Source organism: Otolemur garnettii, unplaced genomic scaffold, assembly GCF_000181295.1.
Source record: "Otolemur garnettii isolate 467f Iridium unplaced genomic scaffold, OtoGar3 scaffold00018, whole genome shotgun sequence".
Lineage (NCBI taxonomy): Eukaryota > Metazoa > Chordata > Mammalia > Primates > Galagidae > Otolemur > Otolemur garnettii.
Window position 1 is genome coordinate 22,164,203 of NW_003852413.1, and position 20,611 is coordinate 22,184,813.

General features: G+C 42.4%; 1 protein-coding gene across 1 annotated transcript in view; it reads left to right on the plus strand.

The window, feature by feature from the left end:
• Positions 1-20,611, plus strand: part of DNAJC7 (DnaJ heat shock protein family (Hsp40) member C7) — a 42,686-nt gene that overhangs the window by 5,452 nt on the left and 16,623 nt on the right. Inside the window, exons 2-5 of the mRNA XM_003786353.1 lie at positions 12,162-12,250; positions 12,952-13,076; positions 13,431-13,544; positions 15,245-15,319. Of these exons, the coding sequence (XP_003786401.1) occupies positions 12,162-12,250; positions 12,952-13,076; positions 13,431-13,544; positions 15,245-15,319 (403 nt within the window). The remainder of the gene's footprint in view (positions 1-12,161; positions 12,251-12,951; positions 13,077-13,430; positions 13,545-15,244; positions 15,320-20,611) is intronic.

Below are 20,611 nucleotides of genomic sequence, written 5' to 3' on the forward strand. Positions count from 1 at the left end.
AGTGGCTGGGACCACAGGCGCCCGCCACAATGCCAGGCTATTTTTTGGTTGCAGCTGTCATTGTTGTTTGGCGGTCTGCGCTGGATTCAAACCCTCCACCTTAGGTGTATGTGGCTGGCGCCTTAGCCGCTTGAGCCACAAGCGCCACGCCTATCCCTTACTTCTAATAGGAAGAAGTAAACCCTGAATTCATATCTCAGGGTCTGCTTTGTTGCTATTTGTTTACAGCAGTTTCTCAGGCATTTTTGTCCTGGCCTTACTTAAATGAGGACCTTGTGCACATGCCCTTTCCTTCAACTCCCTTTCTTCCTTACCCTGTTTTAAATTCTTAGGACTCATCATCCTAATCTTCCTCTGGAAGTTCAGGGCAGGCAGCTAGACTTTTCGATAAGCCTGCAAGCTGAATGGGAATTTATCTTTGACCTTGAACCCAAATCAGTGAGAAATACTCATTTTCATTTTGGTATGCTTTAAGTTAGAGATGACTTAAAGTCAGAAATGGCAGGTTGGGAAAATGAATCATGGTTAAGGAAAGGATAAACCTAGGAATAAAGAATCCTGAATACAAGCAAATTAATTGAACCCTGATACTAACAAGTGGCAAATTTGTTAGATAATCATAACTGGAGCAAATGTAGAGCACAGAGGATAGTTCTCTTTTCCTTATTGCTTTAGTTAGATCCACATGTTAGCTAGTGTCAAGGAAACTGACCAATTTTGAAGAAATGTTGGGCTGAGTGAGTGGCAGTTGCTCTAGAGCCTAGTCTATTCCCAACGACCAGAACTCTGATTGGCTGAAAGCCCAGTCTTATTGTACATTCTAGCCAATCAGAGATTAGTTTAGTCATTGAAACTGGTTTTTTAAAAAGTTTTTAAAAGCTGAGTACTGGGCATTTGCCTTTGCCTTCTTTCTCTAGGACTTTGGAAGATTGGAGAACAATGGTCAGCAGCTGCTTAGGTGCCTTGTAGCCTGATGCAAGGTCCCTCTGAGAGCCCACTTATCCCTTACTCCTCTAATGTTCGGTCCCCTTTCTCCAGTGCTGAGTGATGTGGAAGTTACTTAGAGGTCGTTCCAGGTATTCTTTTAAACTATGTGAATTTCAGCAGTAAGAGCAGGATTCAGAGTGCAGTTGTTATAGTAGGCTAGTCATTTTATTGGACTGAGTTTTTTACTTCCCTCAAACAGATCAAAATGGCAGTTCCTATGTTTTATCCCACTGTTGGCAGGAGTATGAGTGGTTGAGGCTTTCAAGAATGCTAATGGGACTTTTAAAACCTGACTCTGAGACCTGATATTCTGTTGAAATGTGACTTAAATTTTTTGCAGAGAGGCCAGATTTTCAGATAAGCCATGTTAATCATCTATCTACTATTTGGCAAGGGTGTGAGGGGCAAGCAGGACCCTCTCTGTCCTGAGGCTTTTTCCATGGACAGGTTTCTGTGGGACAGTTAACTACCTTTTGAACTAAGGAATCAAGAGAACTTTGACAAGCAGAATACCAGTTGACAATCCAGACTCCCTACCTCCCCGATTCTCCCTACAATGCCCCCCAAGCCCTCAGAAAGTAGCCTTTCTCTTAATTGTACTTCCTCAGTTCTAGATTTTTGATGGGTATTGGTGACCCCATGAGTATTGTGGAAAATATCACAGAGTGGGGAATTAAGGGATAGAAAATGATGGGTTTGGGGATATGTTAGGAAGACAAGCCTCTGGCTAATGATGAAAAATCAGTGGCTTGTGTCCTCTGAGCAACTTCACAGAGGCTTATTTCTTAGAAGTAGCTTTATAGTTGAATACTCTCTCCCCAGAGATAAATGATGCTATAGATTGTGACATTTAAGAATTAGTGTAAGTTTAGGCTCAGTGCCTATAGCTCAGTGGCTAGGGTGCTAGCCATATACACCAAAGCTGGAGGGTTTGAATCCAGCCTGGGCTTGCCAAACAATAATGACGAGTGCAACCAAAAAAATAGCTGGGCATTGTGGCGGACACCTGTTGTCCCAGCTACTTGGGAGACTGAGGCAGGAGAATCTCTTAAGCCCAAGAGTTTGAGGTTGCTGTGAGCTGTGACACTACGGCACTCTACTGAAGGCAACATAGTGAGACTCTATCTCAAAGAAAAGAAAAAGCGTAAGTTTAAAACTCACAGTGGGCCTAAGTGGCACCTGTGGCTGAGTGGGTAGGGCACCTGCCCCATATACTGAGGGTGGCGGGTTCTAACCCAACCCCAGCCAAACTGCAGCAATAAAATTCACAGTGGGGAGTGGCACCTGTGGCTCAGTGAGTAGGGCGCCAGCCCCATATACCAAGGGTGGCCCTGGCCAAACTGCAACAAAAAATAGTTCTTTGCATGTCTCTTTTTTTTGTCTGCATCTGGACATTTTAGATAATATATTATAGAAACTCTAACTGAATATGTTCCCACCACATCCACCCTTGGGGTCATTTTGTTGATTTGTTTAGTGATTTGTCTCAATTAAATCTGTGGAGTCCATGTGCAGCCTCCATTGTTTCTCCTCAGATTTTTTTCCTTATTTTTTATCATTTAGTCTGATGGCCACTCCTGAATCAGCATAAGCCACTTACTGGTCGAAGGCTTTGCATGAATCCCTTTAACTATTAGATTTTTTACCCTTTGCTGTGGATATGTGTTTGACCTGAAAATTGATTTCACAATCAACTGCAACCTGGCCCTGGCCAAACTGCAACAAAAAATAGTCAGGTGTATGGCAGGTGCCTGTGGTCCCACCTACTCGGGAGGCTGAAGCAAGAGAATTACCTACACCCAGGAGTTGGAGTTGCTGTGAGCTGTGATGCCACAGCACTCTACCTAGGGTGACAAGACGAGACTCTGTCTCTTATAAAAATAAAATAAAATAAAATAACTCGTAGTGAGGCAGCAATTTCTGAGTGAATATCCTTCTGCTTGCCACAGGGGATTTCTGGCAGGATTGAATTGGCCAGTTGTTGTTTCCCTGCTGAATAAGACATGCCAACTCTGGCATGCTGCCTGGTGTCCTTCTCTGCTTGAGCAGTAGAGAGCACTGCTGCTTTGTAGAGACTTGATCTGTGACTCCTCTTGGTGCATATTAGGTCCCTTCTGCCTCTACCCATTGAGGCTTCTCCTTGAATGTCCACACACAGAACAATTTGAACTGGTGCTTTAAGGAATTTTCTCCATCTTTGTCTTCCACCTTCCCTCTTTTGTGTGTAGGAAGGCGTGGGGTTTTTTTTTTAATTGTGCCTTAAAGTGAAAGCAGAATTTCCGATGTCTATTCCATAGGAAATTGAGTAAAGAAAAGTGGGTAGCAGGTAGCTTTGCTAACAGGTAGCAATTGGATAGAGCCCCCTTCTATTTTCTCTAGACAGTTATGAAGCTCCCAGCATACCGCACCTTGTGATATTTGTGGAATTATTCCAACTTTTATATATATGGCTTCCACTTAATCTATGTGCAATTTATATTGACATTTTACTCCCAGATTAGCAGGAGATTCTTTTTTTCTTTTGCAGTTTTTGGCCAGGGCTGGGTTTGAACCCACCACCTCCCGCATATGGAGCCGGCGCCTAACGCCTTTGAGCCACAGGTGCCGCCAATTAGTAGGAGATTTTTAAAAAGAAAGAAAGAAATGAAGTAACTTGCTTTTGGTAAGGCAGAGTAGAAGTTAGACTCCTAGGCTCCTTTTACTTTATTCTGTCATGAAGGTCAGAGAGAGTACAATATGAAACAGGGCCTGTGACATGCCATTTGGGACAAGAGGTCTTGGACTGTGGGAAGGAGGAAGGAATTTCTACTCTGAGATGGGCCAAGATTTTGTAAATTCTAAAGGGTGGAGGGCATTTCTAGATGAACGGGCAACTAGTAAATTTGACTGGAAAAAAAAATGAAGCACAACAATGATAGAGTAAGGTGACATTTTTGAAGTAGTAAATACTGTATAATAGGAATGCATAAAGGATATTTGACTCAACTGATAGTATAAAGTATTATTGTTAACAGCCTGGGGAGGAGACAAAGCTATCTTTCTCTGAAGTTTTCACTGCCAATAAAATATTCCCCCAAATCTACTAAACACTCCTACTCTAATGAAAGAAAAATCACGTTGTCCTCAGTTATAATTTTAGCAAAACTAGATTTTTTTTCTTTCAATTTCTGGAATAACAGAATATATATCAAGAAAATGCCAGAAAAACAAAACAAAATAAAAACCAAGAACCCACAAAAAATTCTTTCAAGCTGCCACATCTGTTTTGATTTAAACTATTATTAATGTTATTGGAAGAGTTTATTTAAAATGTTATTTAGCCAGGCTTGGCACCTATAGCTCAGCGGCTAGGGCATTAGCCACATACATCAGAGATGGCAGGTTCAAGTATAGCCTAGGTGTGCCAAACAATGAAGACAACTACAACCAAAAAATAGCCAGGCGTTGTGGTGGGTACCTGTAGTCCCAGCTAGTTGGGAGGCTGAGGCAAGCAAATAGTTTAAGCCCAAGAGTTTGAGGTTGCTGTGAGCTGTGATGCCATGGCATTGTACCCAGGGCAACAGCTTGAGACTCTATCTCAAAGAAAAAATAATAATAATTTAGCCAAATACTTGAAATAAAAGCAATGTGGTATGTTTTTTGTCATACAGAAATTCAGTCAGCATTTCCTAGGTTGCAGATGCGGCAGAGTAGTAAAATTATGCTGGTCCTTATTTTTCGTGGAGTAAATCTTAAAATTATATGGTACAAGTGATGAAAAATCCCATAGTTTTAGTAACCTACAAATACACGGTATGTCAGGCAGTTCCAGAGAGAACTCTACCACGTTGAGGACGTTTAAAAAACTGTCACCTAGGCGGCGCCTTGTGGTTCAGTGAGTAGGGTGCTGGCCCCATATACTGAGGGTGGGTGGGTTCAAACCCAGCCCCAGTCAAACTGCAACAACAACAACAACAAAAGAAAAACTGTCATCTAATTAATCCTGCATTAATAGAGGCCTGCAAACATTTCTGAGGGCCTATTTAATTTCTAAAAGTTAGACTTTTTGGCCTCAGGCAGAGAGATTTTGCTTAAGTGTTCAACTTGGAAGTATTTAGAAAGAAAATAGAAATTTTTATAGGGCATCTAATTTGGAGCCCATTGCAATGCCAAGTATGGTATTTTAATGTGTTTTTTATTTAGCTGAGCTGTAAATGTGCAAAGTTGGCTCCGATCTTAGACCCAAGTTGTCTGATTTGATCACATGATGCTGAGCCCTGCTAAGGCCTGTGTGATACCCTTGGCAGTGTTTGTTGGAGTAATTAGCATCAGCAAAGAATGAATGCTCAATTGGAAGGGAGAGAATGTAACTGCATGTTCAGAGGATATGTAGATTTTAACCCACATAGATTAATAGTGTCGAAGAGCAGGGTTTTAGAGTTGGCAGTTTTCTTACTGGTAAAATAAGGTGTAGGCACATTTTACAATAGCAAAGCAAAACAAGAGTGGGATATATTCTCTAAAGGCCAGGCCCCTCAGTGCTGATCCTGTTTTGGGAGATCTTCTATCACACATCTAGAAAGGACAGATACTTTTGAAAATTGTTTCAATAGTTTGTTTCACAGAACTAGATTGGTGGAGGTGTAGTCATTCCCAGCATCTCTTTGTGAATCAGAGCTGTCAAGCAAGCTTATTTTACTGAGACTTGACCCAAGGATTGTATGAGAAACTGGATAAGTTAGTTTTAATTTTTTTTTTTTTTTTTTTTTTTTTTTTTTTCAGTTTTTGGCCAGGGCTGGGTTTGAACCCGCCACCTCTGACATATGGGGCTGGTGCCCTACTCTGTTGAGCCACAGGCGCTGCCCAAGTTAGTTTTAATTTTAAAGCTTTGACATTAAATAGCCAGGCATTGTGGCAGGCACCCATAGTCCCAGCTACTCAGGAGGCTAAGGCAAGAGAATCACTTAAGCCCAAGAGTTAAAGGTTGCTGTGAGCTATGATGGCATGGTACTCTACAGAGGGCAACATAATGAGACTCTCAAAAAACAAAAAAACTATTAAAAAAAGCTTGCCACCATTGCCACTCTAGAAGGCCATTTGAAAATATTCACTGGCTAGGCCAGGCATGGTGTCCCACTCCTATAATCCCAGCACTTGGGAGGCTGAGGTGGGTAGATTGCCTGGGCTTACAGGTTCAAGACCAGCCTAAGGCAAAGCAGGACCTCATCTCTAAAAATAGCCAGGCATTGTGGCAGGTGACTGTAGTCCCAGCTATTGGGAAGGCTGAGGCAAGAGAATCATTTGAGCCCAAGAGTTGGAGGTTGCTGTGAGCTTTAATGCCATGCCACTCTATGAAGGGTGACAAAGTGAGACTCTGTCTCAAAAAAAAAAAGAAACTATTCATTGGAAATGCTTTAAAAAATCTGAAAAAGCACTAGAAGGATATTGTGGATGTTAATTATGGCAAGTCTATATTTTGCTGTGATACTATATTTCAGGGTTAGTCTGAATTTAATTTTGAAGCCAGGGAAAATAATCTATTGGTTAGTTGAGTTCCTTGGAAGGCCTTTCCACTTTTTTAAGTTAGTCCAGGTGAACCCAATTCGTCCTAATTCTCCTTGCTCAGACTGATGTCCTAACTTCACTTGGTTTTGTTTTGTTTTGTTTCGAGACAGAGTCTCACTATGTTGTCCTCAGTAGAGTTCTCTGGCGTCACAGCTCACAGCAACCTCAAACTCTTGGGCTTAAGTGATTCTCTTGCCCCAGCCTCCCAAGTAGCTGGGACTACAGGCACCCGGCACAAGGCCCAGCTGTTTTTTGTTGGAGTTGCCATTATTGTTTAGCAGGCCATGCTGGGCTTGGACCTGCCAGCCTTGGTGCATGTGGCTGGGTGCTATGGGTGCCAAGCCCTAACCTCACTTAGTTACCAAAATAATTGACCCTGTCAGTGAGCAGAGTGACAGATGCTACCACAGTGCCCTCAATTCCAGTGTTAACTAACTCTTCTTCTTTTCTAGTCCCATGCCTTTGACAGCCCATCCTTCAGTCTCTTTACTGTAAGAGCAACTTGAACAAGCTTCAGACTCCTTTCTCAGACTCCAGGGCAGTACTCAAATGGATTTAAACCTGGAATTGTTCCTGATGCAGCCTCATTTAGTTTTCTTTGGTGTTTGTTTGTTTTTTGAGACAGAGCCTCACTCTGTCACCTTGGAGTATCATGTCATGGCTCACAGTACCACAAACGTTTGGGCTCAAGTGATCCTCTTGCCTTAGCCTCCCAGGTTGCTGGGACTATAGGTGCCTGCTACAATGCCCAGCTAGTTTTTCTCTTTTTAGTAGAGACAGGGTCTCTCTCTAGCTTAGGCTGGTCTTGAACCCCTGAGCTCAAGCAATCTACCACCCGCCTTGACCTCCCAGGGTGCTAGGATTACAGGTGTGGGGCACTGTGCTGAGCCCCACTTGTTCAGTTCTTGCCGCTGCCATTCTGGGTTCTAAAGATCCACTCTTCCTTGACTGGTCTCACAGTTGTTTATTTTGTGGGGAGGTTCAAAATGAAGAAGGGACTCCTCTTTCAGCTTTGGACCTGGAGGCAAAAAATAAGCCTTAAGCCTAAAAGCACTAAGTGCCCATTGTTTAGGCAGCTGTTAATCAGCCATGTTGCTATGAAAATAAGTCCTTTACTTGAAGCAGTTGTGTGGGAATAGCTAATTCTGGCTTGATGCTGTGTAGTGTGAGATTAAAAACATGGTAACTTGTCACAACACAATTCTTCTTGTTCTCTTTGCTGTGGGCTGACTCTACATTACTTGCTTTGTTTGCTCTAGAATGGAATCTACTCATCATTTACTAAAATAAAATGCATTTCTTGGGGGAGGCAAAGTCTGGTTCACTAGATCTTGCATGTTAAAGAGAAAGGAGTCCTGCTTCCTCTGTGACTAATTGTTAGGAATGCCATTTAGCTTGTTTAAACCACATTTCAGTTCTGAGGTTGAATTTTATATGCTGGGTCTATTCTGTGTCTTAGTTGAAATAAATTTATATTTATTGTCCTTCTTTTATTCCCACTGGTGCAGATTAATTTTCAAAGTATTTAGCAGTAGGTGGAGGGGAACATTGTAAGGAAAGCTTAGCACAGTAGAAAGTGTGCAAGCTTTGGAATCTGACACGTGTGGGTTACATCCTGACCTTAACCTCTAAGCCTTAATTTCCTCCTTTGAAAAATGAAAGTAATGAAACTTACTTGACTAGTTATTTAGAGAGGGGAATGATGTGTGGAAAATACCTGGCCTCAGTAATTATTAATAATCTTCTGTAGAAGTCATCCTTTTATATTTTTACCAGAAGCCAAATCTGAACTCATTCCCCTCTAAGAGAGTAGTGCTTCAGAAAGGAAGGGGCACCTTTTAGTAGCCCTAGAGATTGTTTCGCTTTTGACTAGCAAGCTTTACACTGCTGACACAGTCTGTCCAAGTACCTAGATGTCTTTGGTTTTCCTCAAGGATTTGTGTATTCTTAGCCACTAGCTGACTGAAGGGGCTAAGTCTTCTCAGATACCGTTTGGGCTTAGTGTCTACTTTGGAACTTAGTACTCCATTTCTTCATAGCATTTTGACTCAACTTCTGAAATCCAGTTTGGGAGAAGCTCTTCAAATTCCTTGGCTACATACTTTTAAAAGACAGGCTTTTCAGAGTTTTTATAATACTTTGCTTAATTTTGAGTTACAGGACAGTGTACCACGTAGTAAGATTCAGTTAGTCTTTTAAGTCTTACAGTTGGGGATCCTTCCTGAAGACTTCTTGTTTGTTTGTTTTTTGAGTCAGTCTCAAGCTGTCATCCTGGGTAGAGTGTAGTGGTGTCATAGCTCATAGCAACCTCCAACTCTTGGGCAACCTCCATCCTCTTGCCTCAGTTTTTCTGTTTTATTAGAGACGAGGGTCTCACTTTTTTGCTCAGGCTGGTCTTGAACTTGTGAGCTCAAGCTATCTACCCTGCTCAGCCTCCCAGAGTGTGAGGATTACAGGCATGAGCACCTGGCTTTCTGAAGACTTTTAATAGCAGATGGTCTCTTTACAGCATTGTGTCAGTTGGTATAACAAAATTAATCAAGCAGATATATATCTACCACAGTTCAAATCTGTCAGTGTTTGTCGGTCATTCCCTTCTCCTTTCTTCTAGCAGCATTTTCATGTTAGTAAGGCTTACCAGAATAGTGATGGAGAAGATGGAAAAGGAGGATTGCTTCAATAAAAGTAGGGCAACTTTGTTGGTTTTGTAGTTTAAAATATGTAAGTAAATAAATCACAAACCTCCCCAGTACTGATGTTTGTAGAATCAAGCTGTAATTCCTAGCACCATCACTGGGATTAAGAATTAAGAACTTGCTCTTAGCTCAGTGGTTAGGGTGTCAGCCACATACTCTGGGGCCTGGCGTTTGAACCCATCCTGGGCCTGCTAAAACAACAGTGACAACTACAACAACAAAAAAATAGGTGGGCGTGTGGCAGGCGCCTGTAGTCCCAGCTACTTGGGACTTAAGCCCAAGAGTTTAAAATTGCTGTGAGCTGTGATACCACAGCACTCTATCGGGGGTGACGAAGTGAGACTGCCTCAAAAAAAAATAAAATTAAGAACTGTGGCTTTTGTCTCCACTTCAGGCAACCCTGAACTAAGTTTTCTTTTGTGTGTATATATAAGAGATGGGGAAAGAAACAAAGATTCTTCCTTTTTTTTTTTTTGAGACAGAGTCTCACTATGTTGCCCTGGGTAGAGTACCGTGGTGTCACAGCTCACAGCAACCTCAAACTCTTGGGCTTAAGTGATTCTCTTGCCTCAACCTCCCAAGTAGCTGGGACTACAGGTGCCTACCACAATGCTTGGCTACAAAGATTCTTCCTTATAACAAAAATGCTCAGGCTCAGCGCCTGTGGCTCAAGCGGCTAAGGCGCCAGCCACATACACCTAAGGTGGCGGGTTCGAATCCCCAGCCCGGCCCCGCCAAACAACAATGATGGCTGCAACCAAAAAATGGCCAGGCGTTGTGGCGGGCGCCTGTAGTCCCAGCTACTTGGGAGGCTGAGGCATGAGACTCGCTTGAGCCCAGGAGTTGGAGGTTGCTGTGAGCATGATGCCATGGCACTCTACCCAGGGGGATAGCTTGAGGCTCCGTCTCAAAAAAAAAAAAAATGCTCAGATATTTAGTTGTGTTACAGAAATCATTTCAGTAAAGAATTATCTTTGTCACTCAGGTTAGACAGTAGGATGATTTTGGGTACATTTGATAGAGGTCAGTAGCTTATTCTTTTAAAACACTGTTGGTCATATCTGATTTGATTTTGATTAGTTAACCAAGCATATAATTCCCTATTGTGTAACTGTCTAATGGCACAATCCAAAAATTAGATTTTGAGCCTGGTCAACATAGTGAGACCCTGTCTCTGTAAAAATTAAGAAAAATTAGGGCGGCACCTGTGACTCAGTGGGTAGGGCGCCGGCCCCATATACCGAGGGTGGTGGGTTCAAACCTGGCCTCGGCCAAACTGCAACAAAAAAATAGCTGGGCACTGTGGCAGGCACCTGTAGTCCCAGCTACTCGAGAGGCTGAGGAAAGAGAAATGGCCTAAGCCCAGGAATTGGAGGTTGCTGTGAGCTGTGTGACGCCACAGCACTCTACGGAGGACGATAACTCTGTTTCTACAAAAATAAATAAATAAATAAGAAAAATTAGCTGGGCCTAGGAGAATTGTTTGAGGCTACAGTAAGCTATGATCATGCCAGTCTGAATGACAGAATAAGACCCTATCTCAAAAAAAAAAAAGATTTTGGGGATGGGAGGAAATTTTTGTATAACTCGCTTGCTGAATATATAAGGTACTGGAAGGGATAGTAAAGGGGGTATTAAGTGCACACACAGACGTGATGGGCAGTGGGAACACCAGTAGGTGGGTACTCCTTTTAGCATGGCACTGGTAGCCTGTACCTTGTGTGTATGTGTGTCCCTGTCATCCAGGTTCTTAGTCTTTGCAGTTCCTCAACTCTGTCTCTATCTTAGATAGATACCAATATATGCTCTTAACTCCTTGGCCACCTGATTTTACTCTGCTGGTCCTAACAGTTTTCTTTTTCTTTTTCTTTTTTTTTTTTTGGAGACAGAGCCTCAAGCTATCTTTCCCCCTGGGTAGAGTGCTGTGGCTTCACAGCTCACAGCAACCTCCAACTCCTGGGCTCAAGCGAGTCTCCTGCCTCAACCTCCCAAGTAGCTGGAACCACAGGCGCCCGCCACAACGCCTGGCTATTTTTTGGTTGCAGCCATCATTGTTATTTGGTGGGCTCGGGCTGGATTTGAACCCCCCACCTTAGGTGTATGTGGCTGGCGCCTTAGCCACTTGAGCCACAGGCGCCAAGCCGTCCTAACAGTTTTCAAATACACAAGCCACTTTTTAGGAGACAAAATCATTAAAACACTTAAGGATGACACAATTGAGAAATCAGTTACCCTTGATTAGAATTACCAGTAACTGATTTTCTGTAGGTTTGCAAGAGGCAGCAGTCGTGACACAGTGGAAAGGAAGTAGATATAAAAATACAGTTGCTGTGAGAGAATGTCTAAATTTGCCATTCCTGCAGAAGGACAACTACAGGCAGGAATGGCAAAGCAAGGCAGGTGGCATGAGAAGAGTTTTCTGGGGTTTTTTTGAGACAGAGCCTCAAGCTGTCACCCTGGGTGGAGTGCTGTGACGTCACAGCTCATAGCAACCTCCAACTCCTGGGCTTAAGCGAGTCTCCTGCCTCTACCTCCCAAGTAGCTGAGACCACAGCCGCCCGCCACAACGCCCGGCTATTTTTTGGTTGCAGCCATCATTGGTGTTTGGCGGGCCTGGGCTGGATTCGAACCTGCTGCCTTAGGTGTATGTGGCCAGCACCTTAGCCACTTAAGCCACAGGGGCTGAGCCAAGAGAAGAGTTTTCTTGATTCGGTTTGAATGTATCTAGGTGATAAATGATAGCATGTGAAGAAGTAACTTTTTTTTCTATTAGTCCTTCGTTTTGGTCCATCAACCTATTGAACAAATCTATAAATTACTTCAGGTATCACAGTAACTTTCAGCTCAATGTGTCCAGAGATCTTTACCAAAGATTGCTCCTGTAAGATTACAGGAGTTTTCCCCACATAACATGATTTTCTCTTTCCTTTTCAGAGAAGCAGAGTCTTTCAAGGAACAAGGAAATGCATACTATGCCAAGAAAGATTACAACGAAGCTTATAACTATTACACAAAAGCCATAGGTGAGAAGAACCTGATACTTACTTGCCAAATACTATTGTAAATAGCTCTCTCTCAGAAGTAGCCTTTTGCTTAGTTTGTTGATAATTGTTCACTGCATGGACTCCTTCAGGCTTAATGAGCTCCTGAGTGATAACTTCCTAACTGGAGTGAGTAGTTTTTCTTTTGATGAATTAGGGCAGTTCTAGAAATAATGAATGTTATGACAAAAAGATACCTACCTAAACATATCTCAGTCGTTGCCAATTTACTATCGTTGCCATGTACCATCTTAGAGAGTGACCTTTGTAGATGAAATAAAGTCTTAGTTATTATCTCTGTGCTTACCTGCTAGCATGTCAATCCCATGTCAGCATTCTTCCCACCTAACTTGCTTATCTTAACTCAGCAAATACAAATTTATTTTAGTATCTCCTTTAACAGAACACAGTTCATTAAGGACATCAATTGGCTTCCACTTCATGTTGAAAGATAATCATTGCGTTTTAAAGCTGCAGGTTGTTTTCTTTTAAAATTGATTTTATCATTACCACTGTCTTAGTTGCACAGGTAATCAAAAATTTGACTATGGCATATTAAAGAAAATGTGTCAATATTCCCAGAGGTCAATTCCCTTGACATCATTCTGAGGGAAATGCCCTGTAAGTTTCTGAAGCAGTGACCTGTGCTAAAGTTTGTTTTACATCCTCTGTCTGTTCTATAGATATGTGTCCTAAGAATGCTAGCTATTATGGTAATCGAGCAGCTACATTGATGATGCTTGGACGGTTCCGAGAAGCTCTTGGAGATGCACAGCAGTCAGTGAGGTTGGATGACAGTTTTGTCCGGGTATGTAATGGGACTGTTTGGGAGAAGGCTGAGTTGCTACAGTTGTGCTCCTCTAGGCCAGGGTTTCTCAGTCTTGACACCATTGACATTTCAGGCCAGATTATTCTTTGTTGTAGAGGCTATCTTGTGTATTATAGAATGTTTAGCAGTATCTCTGGCCTTCAATCACTAAGTATCAGCACCCCCTCTCTTCAGTGGTAACAATCAAAAATTTCTCCTAACATTGGTACATGTATGTCCCCCAGCTCCAGCCATTTTCATCCCTTCTTGGTTTGTGTGATGTTTGTTCCAGTGTTGATTTCTCTGTGCTTGGTCAATCATTTGTTCATTGCTTCTTTGTGTTTCCTCTTCTAGGGACATCTGCGAGAGGGCAAGTGCCACCTCTCTCTAGGGAATGCCATGGCAGCTTGTCGCAGTTTCCAGAGAGCGCTAGAATTGGATCATAAAAATACTCAGGCACAACAGGAGGTATGGCTCTGATCTTATGTGTATCGAAAGAGGTGATGTGTATTTGGAAAGAATAGTGACTTGAAAGTCAGAACTGAGATCTAGTCCCACTTCTGCCATCAGCTGCACCTGGGTGACTTTAGGCAAGTCTCATAGTCCCTCTTAAGCCTGAGCTTCCTTATCTGTAAAATTAGTTTTGAGGGAGGTGCCTGTGGTTCAAAGGAGTAGGGCACTGGTCCCATATGCTGGAAGTGGCGTGTTCAAACCCAGCCCCGGCCAAAAAAAAATTAGTTTTGAATATGACTTTTCAGCTTTAAAAAAATCTATGAAAATTGGAGGATTTCTGAGATGGCCAGAGGAATAGAGCCATCTGATTTCAGGGACTGATTTGAATGAGGTTAAAGGATTTGAACAGGTTTGAACAAGTTCAAATCCTGATTAAATTGGTAGCAGCTAAAATGTGTTCTAGTTCCATCTCACAGTTATTTGTCATTTAATGACAGGAGTATATTCTGTCAGATTTTGCTGTTGTACAAGTGCTGTAGGTGTACTCACACAAATCTAGATGGTATAGCCTACTACACACACTAGGCTATATGGTATAACCTATTGCTTCTGTGCTACCAATGTGTACTGAATGTTACTCTACTGAAAACTGGGGGCAGTTGTGTCCTAATAGTATTTGTGTATCTAAACATAGAAAAAGGTACAATAAAAATACTATAGTATACTATAGGTATAGTAAAGATACTATAATCTTGTGGGACCACCACCATATATGCTGTATAGCTGGTCTATTATTGACCAAATGTCATTATGTGGCCCATGATATGTATAGTTTTCCCCTGTATGCATTTTTTTTTTTTAATTTATTTTTTGCAGTTTTTGGCCAGGGCTGGGTTTGAACCCGCCACCTCCGGTATATGGGGCTGGTGCCCTACTCCTTTGAGCCACAGGCACCACCCTCCTGCATGCATTTTGTTGGGAATCTCAGAACTTATGCTTAATCTCTAGCAATGCATTGCATTTATTTTATGTAATTCAAGGCATCACTCTTGTGTTCCTGACTTGAATTTTCAATTGAAAGTGAAATTTGGGTCTTAGTCTATTAAAGGAGTCTTGGTTTGGCGTCTGTGGCTCAAATGGCTAAGGCACCAGCCACATACATCTAAAGTGGTGGGTTTGAATCCAGCCTGGGCCCGCCTCAAGCTGTCCCCCTGGGTAGAGTGCTATGGCTTCACTGCTCACAGCAACCTCCAACCCCTGGGCTCAAGTGAGTCTCCTGCCTCCGCCTCCTAAGTAGCTGGGACCACAGGTGTATGTGGCTGGCACCTTAGTCGCTTGAGCCACAGGCGCCGAGCCAAAAAAAAAAAAGAAGTCTTGACTGCATCTTCATCAGCTTGATTTGTGAAAGCTCTATGGTTATGATTTTCTTGAAAGAAAATCCTCTAGGGGCTTCTATGAGAGAGCAAGTGCCACCTCTCTGTCTAAAGAATGTTACAGCACCTTATCTCAGTTTCCAGAGAGCTCTAGAACTGGATTGTAAAAATGCTCAGGTGCAACAGAAGGTATGAAACTGATCTTTTTTGATCAAAAGAGGCAGTGTGGTATATTTAAGAGAGATATATTTACTCAATTCAAATCGAAATTCACTAAGGCTTTGGTTTTTGTTATCCTTGAATCTACAGCCTCATTAAAACTTTCCTGTGTTTCCCATGTAGTTCAAAAATGCTAATGCAGTCATGGAATATGAAAAAATAGCAGAAACGGATTTTGAGAAGCGGGATTTTCGGAAGGTAAAGTACAGCTATGAGATAATTTTATCTGCTCTTTGTCACAAAATTCTTGTTTGTGTGTATGATAATTATGAGAAGTAGTATGGTACAAAAGATCTAGAATAGTACATTATTTAAATTAGGGTTTTGATTTTTTCTTCCCTCTTTAAATTTTTTTTGTTTATTGGCTAAGGTACTTTTGTTAGTTATATTTAGCTTTATGATAAAAAAGTTAATTTGTTATTTACGTTTGTTTCTGTTGCTGATATAAGGTCATGGCCTAAAAGTGTGCTGGTTGCTCGGCACCTGTAGCTCAAGCAGCTAGGGCGCCAGCCACATACACAGGAGCTGGCAGGTTTGAATCCAACGGGCCTGCCAAACAATAATGACAACTACAACCAAAAAATGGCCAGGCATTGTGTAAGGCACCTGTAGTCCCAGCTACTTGGGAGGCTGAGGCAAGAGAATTGATTATGCCCAAGATTGGAGGTTGCTGTGAACTATGATGCCACAGCACTCTACCCAGGGCAACAACTTGAGACTCTCTCTCAAAAAAAATAAATAAATAAAAGTGTGCTGGTTAATAGAGAAAAAGTCATTTGGAATTAAATATTGAGTTTGGATACTCCATTTTAATTAATTTATTTATTTTTGAGACAGTGTCTCACTATGTTGCCCTCAGTAGAATGTGGCAGCTCACAGCCACCTCAAACTCTTGGGCTTAAGTGATTCTCTTGTCTTAAACTCCTAATTAGTTGGGATTATAGGCGTGAGCCACTGTGCCTAGCCTTTGTCTTATCACTTAAAAAACAAAAGCCGAGCATGGTGGCTCACACCTGTGAAAGAACTTTGGGAACCTGAGGCAGTTGGATTACTTGAGCTCAGAAGTTTAAGGCCATTCTGAGCAAAATTGAAACCCTATCTCTACTACAAATAGAAAAACTAACCAGGTGTCATTGTGGGCACCTGTAGTCCTATCTACTTTAGAGGCTGAGGCAGGAAGATTGCCTGAGCCCAAGAGTTTGACGTTGCTGTGAGCTGTGACAGCACAGCACTCCACCCAATGTGATAGAGTGAGCCTCTGTCTGGTGGGGAAAAAAAAAGGAAAAAACAGAAGTCCTGTTTACTTTTTTTTTTTTTTTTTTTTAAATTAGAAGTAGCTGGGAATAGAGTCATTTGTCACCACAGCTGGCTAATTTTGTTAACTTTGTTTTATAAAGATGTGGTCTGCTTGTGTTGCCCAGGTTGGTCTCCATCTCCTGGCCTCGAGCAGTCCTCCCACATTGGTCTCCCAAAGTGCTAAGATTACAGGTATGAGCCACCTTGCCTGGCCTAGATCTTTTAGTTATCATGTCTGATCTTTATAATTCCTAACTCCCTTCTTTAGATGGCACTTAGAAATAGTTTTCACTAGAGTTTCAAAAGGGGAGATGGCTCCACAAATATGGCTAGACACAGTGGCTCATGCTGTAATCTCACCACTTTGGGAAGCTGAGGTGGAAGGATCACTTCAGGTCAAGAGTTTGAAACCAGCCTGGGCAACATAGCAAGACCTTGTCTCTACAAAAAATAAAAAAAAAAACAGAACACAAAAGCACTGATCAGAAGAGATATGTTTATGAGTACCGTCTAAGGCAGGAAATTGTCACTTATGTGGCAATTGGCTCAGTACTTTCTGTCTCAGGTACTCAAGAAATATTTGATAAAGGGGCACATGAATTTTTTTTTTTTTTAAGACAGAGTCTAGCTATGTCACCCTCGGTGTCACCATATGCCATGGTTGTCATAGCTCACAACAACCTCAAACTCTAGGGCATGGGCAGCGCCTGTGGCTCAGTGGGTAGGGCACTGGCCCCATATACTGAGGGTAGCAGGTTCGAACCCAGCCCCAGTCAAACTGCAACAGAAAAATAGCTAGGTGTTGTGGCGGGCATCTGTAGTCCCAGCTCCTTGGGAGGCTGAAGCAAGAGAATCGTCTAAGCCCAAGAGCTGGAGGTTGCTGTAAGTTGTGATGCCATGGCACTCTACCAAGGGCAATAAAACGAGACTGTCTCTAAAAAAAAAAAAAATACAACTCTTGGGCTTAAGTGATTCTCTTGTCTCAGCCTCCCAAGGAGCTGGGACTATAAGTGCCCACCACAACACCTGGCTATTTTTTGGTTATAGTTGTTGTCGTTTAGCTGCCCCAGGCCGGGTTCGAACCCACCAGCCTTAGTGTATGTGGCTGGTGCCATAATCACTGTGCTACTGGCGCCGTCTGAAGAATCATTCTTAATACTCTGAAAGGCTTTTGTTTGGTAATAAATATATCTGATTAGCTTTTGCAGAGTCCCAGCATTAACTTATTAGCACCCCTTTTTTATCCATTGGTTTTTAATAAGCACAGTGTCTTTCTAGTGCGCTTCATGAGTTTGTTTTGTTGTTGTGTGTGCACTTGGAAAGCAGTTCTGCCTGCTGTCTCGTTTTCTGAGGTTTACATAGGCAAAGCCTTTGTCTCAAAAAGAGTCTTTTGGATTTCTTTCTCTCTTGCTCACTCTGGAGCCAGAATCCCGAGTTTGTGACAGAATCCTCTGTTTGTGACATCCCAGCCCCCCCGCCCCACTGTAGCTCATGGTGATGTCACAAATGAAGAATTATGATCCTGGCAAGGGAAACAGATGAACTTGGAAGAAACAAAGATCTTCTTTGCCTGCAGCTGGCCTGGTCGTGGAGAGGTTGGGGGGTGGGAAGTGCAGCACAGAGCCTTTAACTGATGCTCCCCACAATGAGTAGAACCAGCTCTGCAGGGAATGTTGTCTTTGTGAAGGCAGTAGGGTGTGGCCACTGAATTTTGCCTGACTTTTCCCCCCCCAACCCACAGTCCTAGGTACAACTCTACCTACATAGTATCTTAGAACTTCCAGGAGTGTGACCCATGCCACTGAGGGAGAGGCATTCCCATCACTATTGTGTGACACTGCAGAAGGGCTTCTCTGTAGAATAGTTTATAGTGTTTACCTACTTGCCCTTATTTTAAAATTTCAGTTTTGGCAAGGTGCCTGTGGCTCAAGTGGCTAAGGCACCAGCCACCTACACCTGAGGTGGTGGGTTCGAATCCAGCCTGGCCCGCCAAACAATGATGGCTGCAACCAAAAAATAGCCGGGTGTTGTGTTGGGTGCCTGTGGTCCCAGCTACTTGAGAGGCTGAAGCAGGAGACTCACTTGAGCCGAGCAGTTGGAGGTTGCTGTGAGCTGTGATGATGCCACGGCACTCTACCCAGGGGGACAGCTAGAGGCTCTGTCTCAAAAAAAAAAATAATTAATACATAAATAAAATAAAATTTCAGTTTATAGGGCCGGGTGTGGTAGTGGCTCACACCTGTAATCCTAGCACTCTGGAAGGCCAAGGTGGGTGGATCATCTGAGCTCACCAATTCAAGACCAGCCTGAGCCAGAGTGAGACCCCATCTGTAAAAATAGCCAAGTGTTGTGGCAGGCACCTGTAGTCCCAGCTACTTGGGAGGCTAAGGCAAGAGAATTGCTTGAACCCAAGAGTTTGAGGTTGCTATAAGCTATGATGCCAAAGGTGTTGAGGGCTCAAAAACTCTTGTCGCTCTGTCTCAAAAAAAAAAAAAAAAAATGTTTTTTTTTCCAGTTTATGAATAGGTGCTATTCATGGTTCAAAAGCTAAAAAGTATGAAAAAATACTTAATGATGAGCATCCCCTCTAACTTTCCTCTGTCTGCCCAGTTCTCACTCCCCTAAGGTAACCACTGTTCTTAGGTCTTCGGTTTCCTTCTTTAGTTTTATTGTATGTATATAAAATATAAATCCTTAATTTTCTTCCTTTTTTTTTTTTTTTGCATAACGTTCACAGTTGTGTACCCTTTTTTTACTGGATAGGTTTTGAAAGTCTTTCAGTATTAGTCCATCGTATGAATGTCTGTGTCATCTAACCAGTTTCTTGTTGATGGGATTTGAATTATTTCTGCTGGCAAGTTTTCAGACTTGATCCCTTCCCGATCTCCATGGCCAGATTATTAGAGGAAATAGGTGTCCCTTAATTCCAGGTTTCTCTTTAGTTCATATATTCTTGGGATGAATATGAGTCATCAAGGATTTTCGAGGAATAGCAGGTAAACCAAAAGTGAAAGCTCAGAGATCAAACTTTTGAAAAGAGAAAACTGGAATATTTAGAGACCCTTTATAAGGCTGAAAGAGTGAACTAATGCCAACCAACCTTGTTATGTGTGTAAGAGATAACTTGGCTCATGGTTTAGTAGCATGTTGGGAATAGTAATCTGACATAGTCTATTTAGAACTATTTAAAATAGACTTATTTGATTGTTTTTTTGTTGTTGTGTTTTAGTTTTTTATTTTTTGTTTGTTTGTTTTTGAGACAGAATCTTAAGCTGTCGCCTTGGGCATCCTCAAACTCTTCAGCATAAGCGATGCTCTTGCCTCAGCCTCCCAAGTAGCTGGGACTACAGGTGCCCGCCACAACGTCTGGCTATTTTTTGTTGTTGTTGCAGTTGTCATTGTTGTTTAGCTGGCCTGGGCCAGGTTCAAACCCGCCAGCATCTATGTATATAGTTGGTGCACTACCCACTGAGCTCCAGGAGCCACCTTGATTGGTATATTTCTATACTAAATGAATAGGTGGAAGAAGTGCCATTCCAGTATTCAGTGAAATATGAGGCTTTTGGCATAGGGAAGGAAGAAACTGAACAATTTTGTTTTATTAATTTATTTATTTTGAGACAGAGTCTCAAACTGTTGTTCTTGGTAGAGTGCTGTGGTGTCACAGCTCACAGCAACCTCAAACTCTTGGGCTTAAGCAATTCTCTTGCCTCAGTCTCCTGAGTAGCTAGGACTACAGGTGCCTGCCACAATGCCCAGCTATGTTTTTTTGTTGTTGTTGTAGTCGTCATTGTTGTTTTAGCTGGCTGGGGCTGGGTTTGAACCCACCAGCCTCGGTGTATGTGGGTTTGAGCTGGTGCCCTACCCACTGAGCTATGGGCACTGCCCTGAACAATTTTAATAACATAAGGAATTGCTATTCCTTGTTTTATGTAACCGGCTAAGCATGATGAATTATGCAAAGTAACAAAAGTATTTGTGAGAATGTAAGTTTTTGTCACACTCATTATAAATATGATTGATTCATTATGGAGGCAGTTCAGCCTGGTGATAAAAGTTAGAGGCTCTTAGCCAAGTGAGGTGGCTCACACCTGAAATCCCAGCACTTTGAGAGGCTGAGACAGGGGAATTGCTTGAGTCCAAGAGTTCAAGACCAGCCTGGGCAACATAGCAAGACCCCATCTCTTTTTTTTT